At 40.2% G+C, this 17,283-nt stretch overlaps 1 protein-coding gene across 50 annotated transcripts in view; it reads left to right on the top strand.

Moving 5' to 3' along the window:
• Window positions 1-17,283, top strand: part of PRRC2C (proline rich coiled-coil 2C) — a 63,339-nt gene that overhangs the window by 24,097 nt on the left and 21,959 nt on the right. For 30 of the 50 annotated variants that reach the window (XM_085510903.1, XM_085510901.1, XM_085510877.1 and 27 more), the window contains exons 12-23: window positions 368-983; window positions 1,731-1,900; window positions 2,513-2,759; window positions 3,861-4,074; window positions 4,842-7,205; window positions 7,902-7,991; window positions 8,360-8,565; window positions 8,934-9,088; window positions 9,340-9,673; window positions 10,167-10,252; window positions 10,994-11,182; window positions 13,589-13,840. In XM_085510903.1, the coding sequence (XP_085367029.1) occupies window positions 368-983; window positions 1,731-1,900; window positions 2,513-2,759; window positions 3,861-4,074; window positions 4,842-7,205; window positions 7,902-7,991; window positions 8,360-8,565; window positions 8,934-9,088; window positions 9,340-9,673; window positions 10,167-10,252; window positions 10,994-11,182; window positions 13,589-13,840 (4,923 nt within the window). The remainder of the gene's footprint in view (window positions 1-367; window positions 984-1,730; window positions 1,901-2,512; window positions 2,760-3,860; window positions 4,075-4,841; window positions 7,206-7,901; window positions 7,992-8,359; window positions 8,566-8,933; window positions 9,089-9,339; window positions 9,674-10,166; window positions 10,253-10,993; window positions 11,183-13,588; window positions 13,841-17,283) is intronic. The other 20 variants (XM_085510904.1, XM_085510886.1, XM_085510885.1 and 17 more) reach the window with 3 other exon arrangements.

Raw genomic sequence — 17,283 nt, 5'->3', positions numbered from 1 at the left:
TGTAGGTAGTAGCTGCTTACCAATTTTCAGCAGTGCTCATTAAAATCTTGGTTAGCTTAAGATAACCATGAATTTCTTTGCCTACTTGGACTTTCTGTCTGAGATCTGCCAGAGCAAACTGTAACCAAATCTAAAAGGCATTTGTCATCTTTGTGGCCACTTTGCATTAAGCAGCAGTAAGAAGTGACACAAGCTCAACTGAATCTTCTGCCTTTGAGTTCAGGTTGCATGGAAGATGTCTTTCAAACCTTACTTTGTAAAAATGCCATCCAAATCCATTAGTAGGCAAACAGTTAAAATGTTGTATTTCAGCTAGTTTGTTTTATGCAATCATGCCATAGCTGACTCACTGATTTTAATACTACAGCATCCTCCTCCTCCTGATCGCCAACTAGGACCTGGAAGGCAGGGACCCTTTCCTCCTAAACCAGTACCAGATGAAGATGAAATCTGGAAACAGAGGAGAAGACAGCAGTCAGAGATATCTGCTGCAGTTGAGCGAGCCCGTAAACGCCGTGAGGAGGAAGAAAGAAGAATGGAAGAACAAAGAAAAGCAGCCTGTGCAGAAAAGCTGAAACGGTTAAATGAGAAATTTGGCTGTATGACAAAACCCTCCCGGGAAGACCCTCTGAAAGAGAGAGAGAGAGAAAGAGAAAGAGAAAGAGAAAGGGAGAGAGAAAGGGAAAGGGAGAGGGAGAGGGAACGGGAGAGAGAGCGGGAAAGAGAAAAGGAGAGGGAAAGGGAAAAAGAAAAAGAGAGGGAGCGGGAAAGGGAAAAAGAAGAAAAAGAAAAACTGGAGAAAGCAAAAGAGCAAGAAAGGGAAAAAGAGAAAGAAAATGAGAGGGAGAAGGAAGAAAAAGAGAAGGAGAAGGAGAAAGAAGAGGAGAAACCAGTACATGAAGCTCCTGAGCCTGTGGAACCTGTGGTTACACCTGTAGTAGAAAAACAGGAAAGTGAAAGCAGGAATAACAAGGAAGAAAAAGGTATGCTTGCATGCAAGTTGTCTTTCTTGAAGCTGAGCCACAGAGTGTAGTACTAATCTAGAAGTCTGCTTTCCATACCTGATTAACTTTGTGCATCCATATCATGTTTTCCTGGCACACCACAGCTGCTGACTCTGTCATTTGAGCTAGACCTGTCTGGCCAGCTCATCAAAGTGTTAAAGGAAAAATTGAGTTCTGTCATTTAAGCAGAGAGTGGAAGAATACAGAAAAAGTAAAAGACTTTTCTTGCTAAGAGAGTCAGTGATTCATACTGCCAAAAAACAACATAAATTAGTTCAGCTGTTCTGTTCTTTAAGCAAGCCTAGAGAAGTAGACACAGAGTGCATGTTTATACTTAATGCATATTTTTGCAGTGGAGCTTGAATGCCTCTGTTAGACTATTCTTAATGGTGTCATCCCTTAAATGGATAAAAATGATTGTAAAACTGAAGTTTGGTTCGTAAAGAAATTGATTAAAATTCGATGCAGTAACATTTCTTAAATGACACAATAGTTGCAGTGTTAACTGAGCAAGCGTTTATGATTATTTGAGTTTAAAGGGAACTCTGAGAAATAATGTTTTGAGATGCTCTTCTTTTAGTCTGTGTGTTTTGGGAACTAGAACTGTGAGGTTAGAGAAAGCAGGTTTGCTTTCATTTTAGAAAGATATTCCTTTTCTGTCTTTCTGGTTAATGTGAAATCATTAGCTTTACAGTGCACTCTTTTCTTCTACATCTGTTTTTTCAGAAGATCAAGCAGTGTTTACCCGACAAGACAGTGGTCGGAATGAAAAGGAGATTTCACAGGTGACTCATGAGAGCGAACCAGAATCAGGATCTCAACCTCGTCCTGCTGTTTCCTCAGGATATTCTAAGCAGTTCCAGAAATCATTACCACCGAGATTTCAGAGGCAGCAGGTAAGCAGCTAGTTTGCTTAAAAAGAAGAATGACACAATGTCTTCTGATTCATTCTGAATAAGAATGTGACCATTTTGGGGGGGGAAGAAGTCCAAGTTACTGGTTTCCAGCTTCTGTAATATCTGTTGTATTGGCAGAATTGGTTTTGTAAGAAGCACTTCCGTCACTTTCAAAGTACACAAGTGAGCAAAAGACAAGAGAGGCTTTTAAAACTGTCTGCTTTTGGCATTGGTTACCAGAAGTGGAGCATTACCCTGTGGATACTTGTGCAGTCAGATGATTGTTGTTTCTGCAGCTTTACATTAAAGGCCAAGGCAGTCACAGATATATTTTCCATCCAGTTCCTAAGGTCTGAAGAGCACTGGTGATTTACAGCATGAACAAAGTATAGATTGTTCTGTATGTCAGCTTGAACACTAGCCAAACTTTAGCTATTCTAAATTGTACAGTTTTCTCCTGACACCTCCCCCTTTTCTTCTCGTTCATTTTGATTTATGATTTATTTTCAGAATGTTTAGTATCACAGAGGTGACTGCAATTCTTGTTGATTTAATTCTGCTCAAGTCTTCATCTTAACGTAATGTCCTATAATGCTTTTTTCTATTACGCAGGAGCAAATGAAACAGCAGCAGTGGCAGCAACAGCAGCAAGGTGTAATTCCGCAGTCTGCTCCCTCACAGCCTTCTAGTGGCCCTGTCCCTCCTCCCCAGCACAGACCGCTTTACCAACCAATGCAACCACATCCACAGCATTTGGCTTCAATGGGTTTTGATCCACGGTGGCTTATGATGCAGTCTTACATGGACCCACGAATGATGTCAGGAAGGCCTGCAATGGATATGCCTCCTATTCATCCAGGTAAAATCTGGCAACTCTTACAACTGCTGAACTTTCTTTGGTTTGAAATAAATGTGTTTTCTTAACCACATTATATATAGTAAATGAGTTTTAGTTGTTGGGTTATTTTAGGTATCATTTTAGGTATCATTTTAAAGTATGATTTGGGGTTAAGTAAATAGTAATGATACTGTGAGATATACTGATACATGACAGTCTCAATATCTACGTAGTAATATCTACTACGTACTACGTAGTAAAATCAGCTTTCTCTTGTATCACAAGCAAGTTACTAACAGCAGGGCTGTATTCAAAATGTCAATATAAGCCCTACTTGCTTATGGTTATAATTGGCATGAGTTAGAATGCTATGCTATAAAAACTGGGTATTTGCAGTTCATCGTTCATTATATGTTAGCTCTTGGTATTGCTTCAGTTATTTTAAATAAAAAATGAGGATTTGTTATTTTTATCTTACGTGCTAGCACTCCTGGAGTCTTGCTGAATTCCTTTTTCCAAATTCTTGGCACTAAAAAGTCCTTTTAAACTTTTGGAATGGCTATCTGATTTGAGATTAGGAAAGCTAATGCGCATAAATAGGGCTGGACTGGCAGATAATGTAGTGGAGAGACCACGGAGTCAGAAGGAGCAGGGCACAAGAGAATGCATCTCTTGAGAGGAACATAGAGATTGAATGTAAAAAATGGTAACCTGTGCAAAAAAATGATGAAAACCATGACACTGCTATTAGAACGTTAACAAAATAGGACCTAAAGTCTTAATAAGAGTGCTAAAAACCATCTGTATACATTGATCTTGCCTTTCGCCATTCATATCTTAGAGCAGTATCTTTATTCTCACGTTTACAGGTCTACAGGCCTGGTTCTTTCTGTTATGGTGGAAATGGATAGCTTTTGCTGTTGTTGGTATAAAGGGTGGTGGATGTGTCTTAATCATTCTGGGGTCGGTTGACAGTGAAGAGACATTAGGTTCAGTAAGAGAAGGTACAGAGGAAAAGCAGGAGGACAGAGAATAGGGCTTTTCAGGACCTCGTGTTATACTTTGTATGTCATGAGCTAAATCTCTTTGCTAATTCAGCTGTTCAACTTAAACTTGTAACAGGAATTATGCCTCCCAAACCACTAATGAGAAGAGACCAGCTGGAAGGATCAGCGACTAGTTCAGATTCATTTGAACATATAGCTCGCTCAGCAAGAGAGCATGCTGTTCCTTTGTCAGAGCCCCGCATAATGTGGGGGTCAGATCCATACCCCCATGCAGAGCCTCAGCAAGCCAGTTCTCCTCCCAAAGTGTTAGAAGAGCCTGACAATTTGAGGTAAGCCTGAGTTACATATTCTTTCTGGTCTGTTGCTGCTGAGCCATGCCTGCTTAAACATTTAGCTGTGTTAATTGTGCTGTAAAACATGTTTTAAACCGTAAATTCAAACCAGGTTAATGCTGCTTTTCACACAAAACATTAAAAGGAGTTGTGGCTAAAGGGAATGTGCTTGGCACTGTTGTATAAGCAAGACCTGCCTGCTGCATAGTAGGGCACAGGAGAACAATTTACCCATTGTTTAGGATCCTTAGCCTGGTTTGATGAATGGTGATTGTGATAGTGTTATGAATTTCCAGTTCTGTAGAATGCTACTGCAGTGTTGTGTCCTTTGTCTGCTCACCATCTTCCCCATATTAGTGAGCTTCTGCCTGGTGTACATCTGTTTCAAGAGTGACGTGTTAAGTGCAAATGGCTTGAACTAAGACAGTTGCCTCAGACATCTTTAAAGTACCTTAAAGTTTCTTTTTTCCTCTAGCATTGATCTGTGTAATACTTGCTTGACAGCCTGCTAACCTGAAGGTTCCATTTAAAATACATATGTAGCCATTAATGTTAATGGATTCCTAAAATCATCTGTACATTCGACACTGAATTTTTAACCAAAGTGGCATAAAATGGATCTCTATATAACTGTCAGGCACTGTGAAAATTGATAGTTTTTTCCTGGATCTGACAGAGATCCCATACAAACAAAATCATTTGGGTAAATATTTATGAATGAGAATTTTATCCCCCCCATAATGTTCTTAATCATTGTTTCTTAGATCTGAGGCACACTTGGAGCAAGAACGAGTTGCTGTTCCCAGTGCAGCTTATCCTGTAGAACACAACCAGCTGGACTCTCATCCAAAGACAGACTTTTTCAGAGAACCAGGAGAGATGGAAGTACAAAAGTTTCCAAGCAGGCCTTTGGAAGATGCCCAGCCTCTCCAAACTGACATATCTAACACTAAAGTTAATTTTGAAGGAATTGATGAGAATGTTTCACGCAGCTCTGCAGAAGAACTCATGCCTGTTGGGGAAAGTCACTCTTCATTAAAGAGAAGCATTTCCCATGGCTCAAGTCATTCTCTCAAATCGGAAGAGCAGAGGAATGAGGCAACAGCAAATATCCCTAAAATAAGTAGCAGGTCTGTTGAGTCAAAGGAGACAATTGAGAGAATTGAAATTAAGCCAAAAAAAGAAGTTTTGATCAATAATAGAACATCCGAAGGACCTAAACTTGAGAAAACATTTAAACCTAAGTCTGAAACAAGATGGGGTCCTAGGCCAGGTTACGGCAGGAGAGAGGAAGGCAGTGACAGACCAATAAGAAGATCAGGTCCTATTAAAAAACCTGTGCTTAGAGATATGAAAGAGGAGCGTGAACAGAGAGAAGAGCGCGAACAGAGGAAGGAGAAGGAAGGAGAAAAGATAGCTAGTGAAAAACCAAGCAAGTCTGAAAAAAGCGACAAAAAGGAAGCACCTCAAGTGCCAGTGCCTCAGACTGAGCCAGAGACATCCACCTCTAGCGGTGCTCCTTTGGCTAAGAAGATAGTCCAAGATGCTGCTCCAACACCAGCAGTCTCTGAGAGCACTCAGGCTGAGGCTGCAGCTAAAGTTCCAGTTCAGCCACCCACTCCTCCAGTATCGCAGCAGCTACCACCTGCACAGCCTGCTGTTCCACAGCTTCCCCCTGCGGTACTGCAGCAACCACTGACTCAGCCTGCAGCACAGCAGCAGCCACAAGCACAGCAGCCGGTTACCACGGTGAAGGAAGAAAAGCAGGCAGAGAAGGTAGTTAACAAGGAAGTTGTAGAGAAACCACGCTTAGAAACCAGACCAGTAAAAAGAGAGCCTGGCTTACCACCTAGGACTTACTGGAAAGAGGCTAGGGACAGAGACTGGTTCCCAGATCAGGGCTACAGAGGCAGAGGTCGTGGGGAGTATTATTCTAGAGGTCGTAGCTACAGGGGTTCTTATGGAGGACGTGGTCGGGGCAGCAGAGGCCATAATAGGGAGTATCCACACTACAGGGATACTAAGCCTAGAACAGACCATGTGCCTTCTGGGCCGGTTAGACAAAGAGAAGAGAGTGAAACTCGCAGCGAGAGTTCAGATTTTGAAGTGATTCCAAAACGACGGCGTCAGCATGGTTCAGAGACTGATTCTGACAGTGAAGTCCATGAAAGTGCAAGCGACACTCTGCTTTCAGACAAAGACAGTCTCATTAAAGGCAAACACCCAAAAAGAGAAGAGAGAGCTGACAGCAAGAAACCCACAAAGCCGCTGTCATTCAAACCTGAAAACAATATCAGAGTGGACAATAGATCTCTGGAAAAAACATATGTAAGAGATGATGAGAATAAACCTAAACCAGGGTTTCTTCCTAAAGGAGAACCTTCTAGACGAGGCAGAGGGGGAATGTATAGACGTGGTGGAAGAGATCCTGGTGGGCGTCCTCCACGACCATCCACAATAAGGAGACCAGCCTACAGAGACAATCAGTGGAACCCCAGGCAAACAGAGATTATTAAGCCAGAAGATGGGGAGCCTCCACGGAGAAATGAGCATTATGGTCCTATGCCAGTTGATAAAAGACCTCCAAAATTTGAGAGGAAGTTTGATCCAACTAGAGAGAGACCACGAAGACAACGGCCTGCTCGGCCTCCAAGGCAAGATAAGCCACCGCGCTTCAGGCGCCTAAAAGAGAGAGAGGCTGCATCAAAGATAAATGAGGCAGTAACCAGCTCATCAACTACTGCTGCGGTCACTAATGCAGTTCCTGAGCCCTCCAACACAGCTCTGGATGTTTCAGGAAGTAAGACACCAGATTTGTCTAATCAGAATTCTTCAGACCAGGCAAATGAGGAGTGGGAAACGGCCTCTGAGAGCAGCGATTTTAATGAAAGGCGTGAGAGGGATGAGAAGAAAACAGCAGATATAGCAGCACAGGTGGCTGCAAAAGCAGGAGAAAACACTGGAGCTCCAAAAAGGGAAATAGCTAAGAGAAGTTTTTCTAGCCAGCGGCCTGGAATAGACCGTCAAAACAGACGTGGTAACAGTGGGCCAGCTAAACCAGGAAGGACCTTCTCAGGGCCCAGGAGTGACAGGCGGAGCGGTCCTCCACCCAGAAGTGGAAAAAGAGGGTGAGTACCAGATTCAGTTAGGAAGCAGGCATAGATATGGTCACGAGTCATCCTTTTTGTGGTTTGGAGTCATTAATAATTGTTTTAGATTTGTAGTGACTGATAGACAAATGCAGAGATACGTGCACCAGTATCTCTGTGTTTTCTGTTTTTTTGGTTTGTGTGTGTAATCCAGAAAATTGACTGAAGTGCATAGTGTCTTACATTGGATGCACAGTGTTAATTAGCCTGATTTCAAAAGAAAAGTGATGAATTTTCTCAGTTATGTTTCCTAAGATCTGGATGCAAGCTGAAGGGTTAATGTGGGTGCTTTTGCAGTGTAATACATAGATAGCTGTGTTTCATTTGGCCACTCATCTAACAGAAAAGCATGCTGAGACATGCTTGCCACTGAGAATAAATTTTTCTTCTCTATATGTTAAATTTTATTAGAACTTGATAATTATCATAGTGTTACTGTTATCCCACTGTTTTGTAGCCGCGGTGCTTACTAGTCTAATAGGCAGGAAGCAGGGCAAACCATTTCTTCTTGATTTCCTACCTCTCTTGTTCTTGTAGGTGGTTGTGTATTGAGTTCACATTTTGCTTGGACTTAAAAACTTAAATTCAGTGCTCTAATCTCTGAATTAAAAATACTAAGGCTTTCTTTGATAAGTCAGTTAAATATGATTTTGAAACAAAGGCTGGGTTTTCCAGGTTCCACAGCAAAGCCAGAATGTTTCAAGTCTCTGACTCTGATGGCTGCAGAGAGCTTCTGGCAAGGGAGCCTGTGAAACATTTCGTACTGTAAGCTTCCATTTCTGTGTGTGCTTGTTTGTTTGTTTCTCTGCAGAAGGCTTTACTAGAGTTTTGAACTGCAGACCTGCTGAGTTTTGCTGTGTCTTAACTACATAGAGTGAGACAGAAAATCGTGCACTTTTTTTCTCTTTGTGATTACTTCTGACAGCAGTGCATTGGATATGTCACCAAAACAGCTTTTTCTGTTTAGTTTCTGCTCACTGAGGAGCTGAAAGTAAATGTCTGGAACCTACCAAGATGTTGCACATTAAATGCTCTCAGTCCTATAATACGATTTGCATTTAGTTAGTTCCTTCCTTCCTATGCTCTGTTAATGTTAATTAATTTCCTTAATATAACTTTTTTTTCTAATATAGGCCATTTGAAGAACAGACAGCAAGCGTGCCTGGTGTTGATCCCAGCAACAATAACTCTTTGCATCAGGAAGAAGGTGTTAATGCAGCAGGACAGAAGAGCACCAAGGATGCAAGTGGCAAAAAGAGAGAGGAACCTAAAGCAGGTCCAAAGAAGCCTAAGGAAAAAGTGGACGCTTTGTCCCAATTTGATCTTAATAATTATGCAAGTATGTGTTGATAAGATACCGTGCTAACAAAAATTTGTAACTCTGCAGCTTTGCTGGATGTATTGCTAGATGTTTGAAAACGTAAAAAAGATGATGATTTTTTTAAAAATCTATGTTGAATAAATGTATATTTCCGTATTGCTGCTTTTGTCATGTTTAATTAATTTTTTCACATACTAAGTTTTCAGTTCTAGTTCACCTGCAATGCACTTAGCAAGCAAAGTCTTAGCTTTTATCAAGGCCATCATCTGTATCTTCTTATTGGGAAACTGCTTCTACCTAAAGCAGTTTGTTCTTAATGAATTTTATTGTGCGCTGCATCTGAAGCTGTTAAAACAGCAGCATCTGTATCTTTCCTCTTACAATAGGTGTTGTGATCATTGATGATCACCCTGAAGTCACAGTAGTTGAAGACTCCCAGTCTAACTTGAATGATGATGGTTTCACTGAAGTGGTGTCTAAGAAACAGCAGAAACGCTTGCAAGATGAAGAGCGCAGAAAGAAGGAGGAACAAACAGTGCAGGTACAAGACTGCATTTGTGTCAGGCGTTTGTGGTGGGGAAGAGCTCCTTGTAATACTGGGAATGTCATGAGATGTGCAGTATCTTCATTTCAAAAAGCTATATTTTCACCTCTTAAATGTGACTAGATAGTTGTATTAATTTTGAGTTCAGAATTAGTAGATTAAACTAATTTTCACTTGGACATCTTAGTCCAAGTGGTAAGTACTGAATCCTGTCAGCTGCAAGAGTGAAAATTGGCTTCCACTTGCAGGTTTGGACCAAGAAAGGATCAAGTGAAAAAGGTCGAGGTCAAAATTCCAAACTCCCACCCAGATTTGCCAAAAAGCAGCAGCAACAGGCAGCAGCTGCAGCTGCACAGCAGGCACAAGCTCAGGCACAGACTCCATGTACAACACAGACTCCAGGTCAGCCACCAGCTTCTGTTCAGCCTCAAAATCAGGCTGCAGGAGTGGCGACAGCCAGCACAGAGTTCACGGTGTCGGGCAAAGTCTTGCAGAACACCCAGGCTCACAATGGTCTAGGAACTGAACTATGGGAAAACAAGGTGCCTCCTACAGCAGTTCTGAATGACATCTCCAAAAAGTGTAAGTAGTGTCTTCTGGATTCTTTTTTTGTGTTGGGAGGGGCAAGTATTGTAGTTAGAGAGCACTGGTTGTCAGCTCTTATGTTTACATGTGCAAGTGTATTTTGCACAGGGGTTAGAGGGCAACACTGTAATATGTTAACCTATGAATATTCCTTCAAAAGACTTTTTGCAGTGTGATGTTACTCAATTTTTTTTGTTGTTGCCATACTCTTATTTACAAAAAAAAAAAAAAAAAAAAAGGATATCACTCTCTTTAGAAATCTGTCTTGTTGGGTTTGGTTGAGTTTCCAAATGTGATGATAAACCCTCTTAAAAACAGCTAAATATGAATAATGTCATATAATAAATAATAACTTCTGAACCAGAACTTGAATTAATCAACACATCTGTGGTCTGATTTTCCTCAGTCAGTTGGTAACCTTAGTCAAATACATTTAGCAACTTAGTTTTTTTGGTGGTGTTTTGGTATTAACTCTTTTCTTACTTGTCAGTGGGACCTATTAGTCCACCTCAGCCACCTTCAGTGAGTGCTTGGAACAAACCTTTGACATCTTTTGGATCAGCTACATCTCCAGAGGTGAGGATGAAGGGAAAAACAGCTTACTCAAATTGTTTATTGTGTGGAGATTGGGTCTGTTTATTCAGATGTGGCCATACATAAAAACTGGTGTGTGCAGAACTTCATGAAGTAGGGAGGTAGTACAGAAAGGCACAGGCTAATACTCTTATTAACTGCAAAACAGAGGAACTCTGTTCTCTGTGAATCAAATTTCAGATTTCACAGATTTTTATTGATAACTGCTGTTCATTATATGGTTTTTTGCCTAGTTTGTGAATGCTTGTGTCCAGCTTAGCAATGCAGACAGAAACAAGATGCCTTCTCTTACGACACCATTTCAGATGGCATAAGGAGTTCTGTAAATCTTTTTTAGTTTTTAGTTATTTTTCTTGAATGCTAATTTTGAAGTTTCAGGGAAATAACATGAACTCAAATCTAGATGTTTTTATATTGTATTTCTCTTCCCTTTTCAGTACCACATCTTTTTCATGATCTCATTTATGTATTTCTTCACTACTTTTACTTCTGTCCCCCTTGAGCTCTTATAGATGGTAGGAAGCTGAGGAGAAAATAGGATACTTTCATATGTTGTTTACTACTTGCAAATTTGTTGCAATCACAAATAAGGCTTTTCCTGGCAGAAGGTAGAAGTGTGCTTATAGTGTTCAAGTTTCAGTGTACTTTATGCTCTTATAATCTGATGGCAATGTACTGAGTATGTGTCTTTTGAAATGTGTTAAATGCTTGCTTTTTAAATAGGGAACAAAGCCTGGGCAAGAAGGTGGAGTCGAGCTTGGTATAGAAACTATTCAGTTTGGAGCTCCTGCTTCCAGTGGTAGTGATAATGAAGTTGGCCCTGTACTTTCTGAGAAGTCGACTGACAAGCTACCAGAACCAAAAGAGCAAAGACAGAAACAGCCTCGGGCTGGACCCATCAAAGCACAAAAGGTAAAACATCGTACCTTTTAAACTTAAAAAGCACATTCAGTCAAAAAGAAGTTGGAAATAATTGACTGAAAACTAGAATGCTAATTTAAATAGGACTAGGCCTATAAATATTGCATTCCATATTTGTATTTTGTAAAATAATACGTGGTTCTTGGAGAGAAAATGGGGATTCACTTAAAGAAGTGTAAGTACACAGCATCCTAATGCAACAGAGTATGGAGGAGTATGGATTTTGTAGGGTGATTTTGTTTTTAATTTTTGGTGTACACCAGTGCTTATGTTGCTCAGCTCATCTTGAGGCAGGCTATATATCTATATCTATAGATCTATATGCCTCATATCTCCAATTTCAGTTCTTCTGCCACCATGTCTGCCTTTCTCTCCCACACCACCATCTGCAGCCATTGACACCTGGTGCCTTGCAGTTTTGTACCTAGGCTTATCAAGTCATACAAAGTTGCAGGGAAGTGTTTGAAGGAAAGGGGAGAATGTTAGAGTCCACTGATAAGAAGTCTTAAAAGCACAGACATCTAGATAGTTATCTTTTGTAATTAATCTGGGAAAAGCGAGTAGGTAATAACAATTAAAATATGTTTCTCATTCTTCTCAGGAGATTTAGGGGTTCCAGTTAACCGTTATCAGTTTGTATTTTCATTGTTACCACTCACAAGGAGTAACACTTCCTCCCATCATTCAGATTACGTTTAGTGATCTTTCAGGTTAATGAAACTTGCTTTCCTGTTGTTTTCTCCTTCAGTGTGTACTTATTTCTGCATTGCTGGCACTCAGCACCAGCTCCTTACTTGAAGGAAGAGGTAGCTCTGACAAATATGCTTTGCTCATAAGTTACTAAACCAGTTAACGCAGTCTCTCTTGTCTGAGATTTGGCAGTGGTCCTGACATACTTAAAGCCCTTTTTGTCTTTCTACAAGACAGGTGCTTTCTTTTTTTTTTCCCAGTAAACCCTTGGAATCTGAAATTGCAGTTATACGCAGAGTGAATTTATTGAGGCATTCATTGGCTCTGCTGCAGCTGATGGTTTTCATTGCAAAGTATAAAACTCTTACATCAGAGAAATGTACAGTAACTAATCATGCTGGTGAATTGTAGTAACACAGCATGTTCAGAAACCAGTGTCATGCCTAGAAGTGCCCCCATGAAATCACCTCGATACTAAACTCCTAAAATGGTCTGTTTTACAGTAGAGGTTTCTTTTCTTTTTCCTGCTTGGCTATAACTGTTAAGATTCCTGAAGGTTTTGTTGAAGGACATGTGCGACTAAATGGTAAACTCATTGAAGATGACCACTTTGAGCTTTTCTGATCAAGGGTTGCAATCCTATAACCCTCCTGATGGAGAAGGAAAAGTGGAGGGAAAAATAATCCCACACACCCCCCACCATGACGGTATGCACTATGAAGCCTAGATATTAGCTTGTGCAATGTCTGCAGGCAACATGAGAGGACTGTATTTGAAACAAAGCCATTTACCTCTCAGAGTGTGACCTTAAATTGTCTGGAGGAATAGCTTCTGTTAGTTGTTAGAAGAAAATGTATTTAAGGTGGGCTTGATGATCCTGTTTGCTGCATTGCAGAGCTTAGGCACTCAATTGCAAGGTGCTTTCATCTTTCCCTTTCAAGACGTTTTCCAGTCTATACTGGCCTCTTGAGTAGACACTGGGAAAACTCCAGCCCTCCCCACAGGCATTCTGTTATAAGGGGTCTTCATCTATTTGTGAAACAGATGGTTTGTGTTTATAGAGACATACCATCGGCTTCTGGTTTTCTACTATCAAAGCTTAAGCAATAGATTTTCAGAGACTGCCTTTAAAGAATTTTTGTGCTGCTCTGTAGTAAGGTGGGCTGAGCCAGGAAGGATATGCTTCTTTAAACAGAACATTCATGTTCCCTGAGGCCCTTCCTTCTTTAATTCAGTTGTACAAAAAGGAACTACTGAATTACAGCAGCTACTCCAGTTCTAGTCTCTACAGTATAAGGCAGTGCATGAATGTGAGTAGGGTTTTTTTTGTTTTTTATTTCCTGGATATCCCTTTTGTGCTCAGTCACTAGAAAAAATGTTGCCAACATTGAGATATCAACAAATGAAGGGAGTCCTTTTCTAGTTTCCTGGTCTCCTGGAACTCTAAAATCAGAATTAGGTCTTATTTTAATTGTATTTTATATAGTATGTCTCGCTTGACAACAGTGCTTACATGCTTGAAGTCCAGACTGGATGCATTTTGAATACTTGCCACTAATTTAGTCTCGATTGATTTATATATTAGAGAATGTTTAGTTTTGAGAAAGGCTTTGTTAGATTTAAACAGATTTGTTCTAAGCATGTTAAAATATTGTTTTATGGGCAACCTGTGGGGGAAAGACAACTGACAAGTTAACACTAACTTAGCTTCCAGACTTGAGTCCAGTAGAAAACAAAGAGTATAAACCCGGTCCTATTGGGAAAGAGCGTTCTTTAAAGAACAGAAAGGTGAAGGATGCCCAACAGGGAGAGCCTGAGGGACAGGAGAAGTCGTCTCCCACTTCTGTGAGAAGTCCAGAGCCTGTCACTGTAAAGGAAACCAAAGCAACAAGTGAACTGAGTACGGAAATAGGAACAATGATATCTGTGTCTGCTCCAGAGTTCGGAACAAGCACAAAGGTAAGAAAAATGTTGAAATATTATAGAGCACTATATGTAAAATAATAGAACATTGATGTAATTAACGTTTGGTTGCCTGCTGATGCTAGTTATCTGGACAGCAGAGCTTACTGATTATCAGATTTGAAACAGATAGTTACTGCTTGAACTTAAATAGTTCTCTGGAAGTGGTATGGAGGTGTGCTGTCACAATCCTTGCAGAGGTCAGCTTGAAGACTTGTAAAGTCTTCCACTGCCTTAGGAGGAAAACTATCCAGAGTCTTACCTTCTGTGGAGAGTGGCACTAAAGCCTGATACAGATTGCATGAACTCGTGTCTTGAGTGTGTTTGTGGTGTATGTAAGATGAGACCTTGACTTTCAGCAGAAAGCTACATAAATGTGCTCAGTGGTTGTTTGAGAGCGTGGATGTCCTGAAGCTGTGAGTTAAGAATTCTGTGGGGGAGGGCTGGAGGAGGGAAATCAATCTGTAAACTAGGAAAATGCTAAAACATTGGATAAGGCTTGGTCAGTTTAGCTAAAGGTTCTGTCTGTCAGGTTTGGGATATAGTCAAGGTACATCCACTTGAAGAATTCAGGACTCATCGCAGTTGTCAGCATGGAGCTCCCCTGACTTCCACTGAGGTGGTGACTAACTGTCAGCCTTCGCTGTTTTGTAGCTCAGTTCTTGGTTGTTATGCACTGAAAGCACTGAATTGTTGAAAAACATCTATGGACTGACTCTTCTGTTTGTGTAATGGCCCATGTAGGAGCTGTCTTCTCTTCTGTCAGTTACATGTCTGAAGCAAGAACTATGAGTGTTCTTAAATGGAGAGAAGCCTCACAGGATTCAGTAGGTGCTAGTTCAGAAGTTATGCCTGCTTTAGTAATAGGGAAGTTTGCAAAGCAGTTGTGTGAGTTTAGACTCAAGTTTGTTGCATGCTGTCTCATTCTGTTTTCCTAATCTTAAGAAGAAACATTCTGATGCCTCTTAGGAAAACCATTTCTCTGCAGGAGTTTCACTAATAGTTGAAGAATCTGAAATGCAGATCAGTTCCAGTGTTTAAGCCTGCTGTTGGGGGTGGGGGGGCAGTCCTAGCAGGCATTTGTCAAGCAGAAGATGCTGTTGTGATGAAATCTTGTTCCAGAGCAAATGTTAAGGGACAGACGGTTCCCAGCTATCAGCTGCAAACTTGATTTTTAAGTGGAATGACAAACGTGTGAAAATTCAGAACTGGGATTTCTCATCCTTCCTAGCAGTTTTTGTATTGTGTAGTAGATGTGAATGGTTTCTGTTGACACCAGAACTGGATGAAGTGTTCCTCTTTTTTACGCAGAGGTGCAGAACCATAAACATCAAACTGTTCTATGCTAAGGAGGTTGTTCTTTGTGTGCTGTGTTCTTTCTCACCATCTCTCAAACTTATTTGACTAGCACTCGAGGAAGCTCCTTTTCTAACCCTTTAGAGTAAACATCTTTGATTACTAGACTGACTTGCTGGTGGCTCTGGTGAAGTAAATCGGTACCATGTCCTCTCTATACACGTGTTCTAAAAGAATGAGATCTTCAAAAGGGAAGTCTGTGTTTTGGAAGTCTGTATTTTGTGCCTTTCTGGCCCTAGTTAAAAGCAGATTGTCAGTATTCTTTGAACTACCACAGTACTGAAGTGTCAAACCTCTGTCTTCTGAAGGGAAGAGCAAATTGAAAGGAAAACTGAAAGTTTCTGCTGGACATGCCAGTTTCCAACAGTTTCTTCATTGCTTGAAGTGGTTTCTTTTAGGAGCATTTAATATTTGATATAAATAGCCCTCAAAACACCTATTTCAGCGGTTCTAGATTTGCCTTTGAATTCCTTTTGTCATGTAGAGTTCCATGGGCATCAGTAGTAGGTTTTCTAGGAAACAAATGGCCATATTTTATATGGAAACTTCTATGGAAATTGAACGTGCAGGTCTATTAGGGAAGGTAAGCTTCATCTGGATTTCACAGAAATAAACCAGTCTTGGTACTTTTTAAGTGTCTTTAAATACTGATTTAAATAACTAATGATTAGTGTCTTTAAATGTCCCAGTCTTGCAGTTTCTGTACTGGTTAACATTACAGCTGCTTTTTCCTGTTTGTGTAACATTGTCTTCGCTCATTATGAGCTGTTTATCAGGAACGTATCAGCGTGATGCTCTGAAGCATTTTCAGCTGCTTCTCTTGGGTTTTGTAGTATTTCTGGAGTGAATGCAATTTCTTGCGTAGGTCTCTGAGCCAGGTGGGATGTCTTTAGCTTTCTTCCATTTGAACATCTCCAGGTAAAGATCTGAAGCTTTCTAATTGCAGGAATGATCAGTACGTAGTGGAAGTGGCAACAGTTTTGGATGAGTGCTTGATAAAAGCTGTATGTTGCAGAGGTGAAGTCAAAAAGGAGACATACTTTTATATAGAACTGATTTCTGAAAGGGTTCAGTATTTGACAAGTGCTCTGGTTTGAATTAATTCCACATCTCAGGAATAAATCACGTGTTCAACACCTTAATTAATTGTAGGCCCTCACTCCCTTGTAGCTAGGTCAGCTCTGAGGTGTGCTGTATCCTTCTGTTCGTAAAGTCACTTCAGGTTTTGGGAGCTCTTTTGAGCAAATTAAACAGTTGTAAAAAGTTAACCTGTTTTCTGTTCAGATATAAGTACCCTATATATAACTTTAGAACTTACTGCTGATGCTATTATTAGTTATTAGTTTATAGTAAAGTGTTTGGTTTATTCAGTAAAACAGTTGTTCTGAAGATTCACTTTAATTGAGCTACAAAGGTATCTACGAGTGGTATCTATATATAAAAGACTCCTAGACTTTTTTTCTATCAGTAAATGGAAGGTGATGTTTAACCAAGCCATAATATCTGCAGTGCTGTTAATGCATTGTCTTCTGTGCATGTTTAGCACATAACTTATTTGATTTAATTTATTTTGTGACGAACTGTAGTGTGGAGAACATATAAGATTAGGTCTAAGCCTTGAAGGCATTTTGATAATGTTACTTTAAAACTTCCTATGATAAAGGATCTTTAAAAAACAAGAAGCCATTCAGTTACACTTCCTTAGAAGGATCTCATGATTAAAGCAGCTTTGTGTGCTTGCTTTTTTCTACATATATAACCTATAGCCCACCTAAGATTATGTGAGATCTGGAACTTATATCCCACCAAGTCAACGAGTGAGAATAACTACATGGTGAAGCAGCTTCTTTCTGTCTCCATTGTAAATGCATAAGTGTGTACATTCTTGCCCTTATAGTTGGACTCTTTGTTCTGGTCTTTTACCACAATAAGCTTATCCTTAAGGATGGCTCTTTGTTACTTGTTGATTAGTATCTTAATGCTTCAGTTAATATTTTAGGAGACACTGTTATAGACTTGAGCAGTGAATTCAATAAACTTATTCATAGTTTATCATCATACTGGTTGAGTGTGGTTGAGTTAAA

The sequence above is a fragment of the Coturnix japonica genome, chromosome 11 (genome assembly GCF_054131305.1).
Source record: "Coturnix japonica strain WE chromosome 11, WE-NBRP24, whole genome shotgun sequence".
Taxonomy (NCBI): Eukaryota; Metazoa; Chordata; class Aves; order Galliformes; family Phasianidae; genus Coturnix; species Coturnix japonica.
Note: the sequence above shows the minus strand (reverse complement) of the source record. Positions and strands in the feature narration are given on the sequence as shown.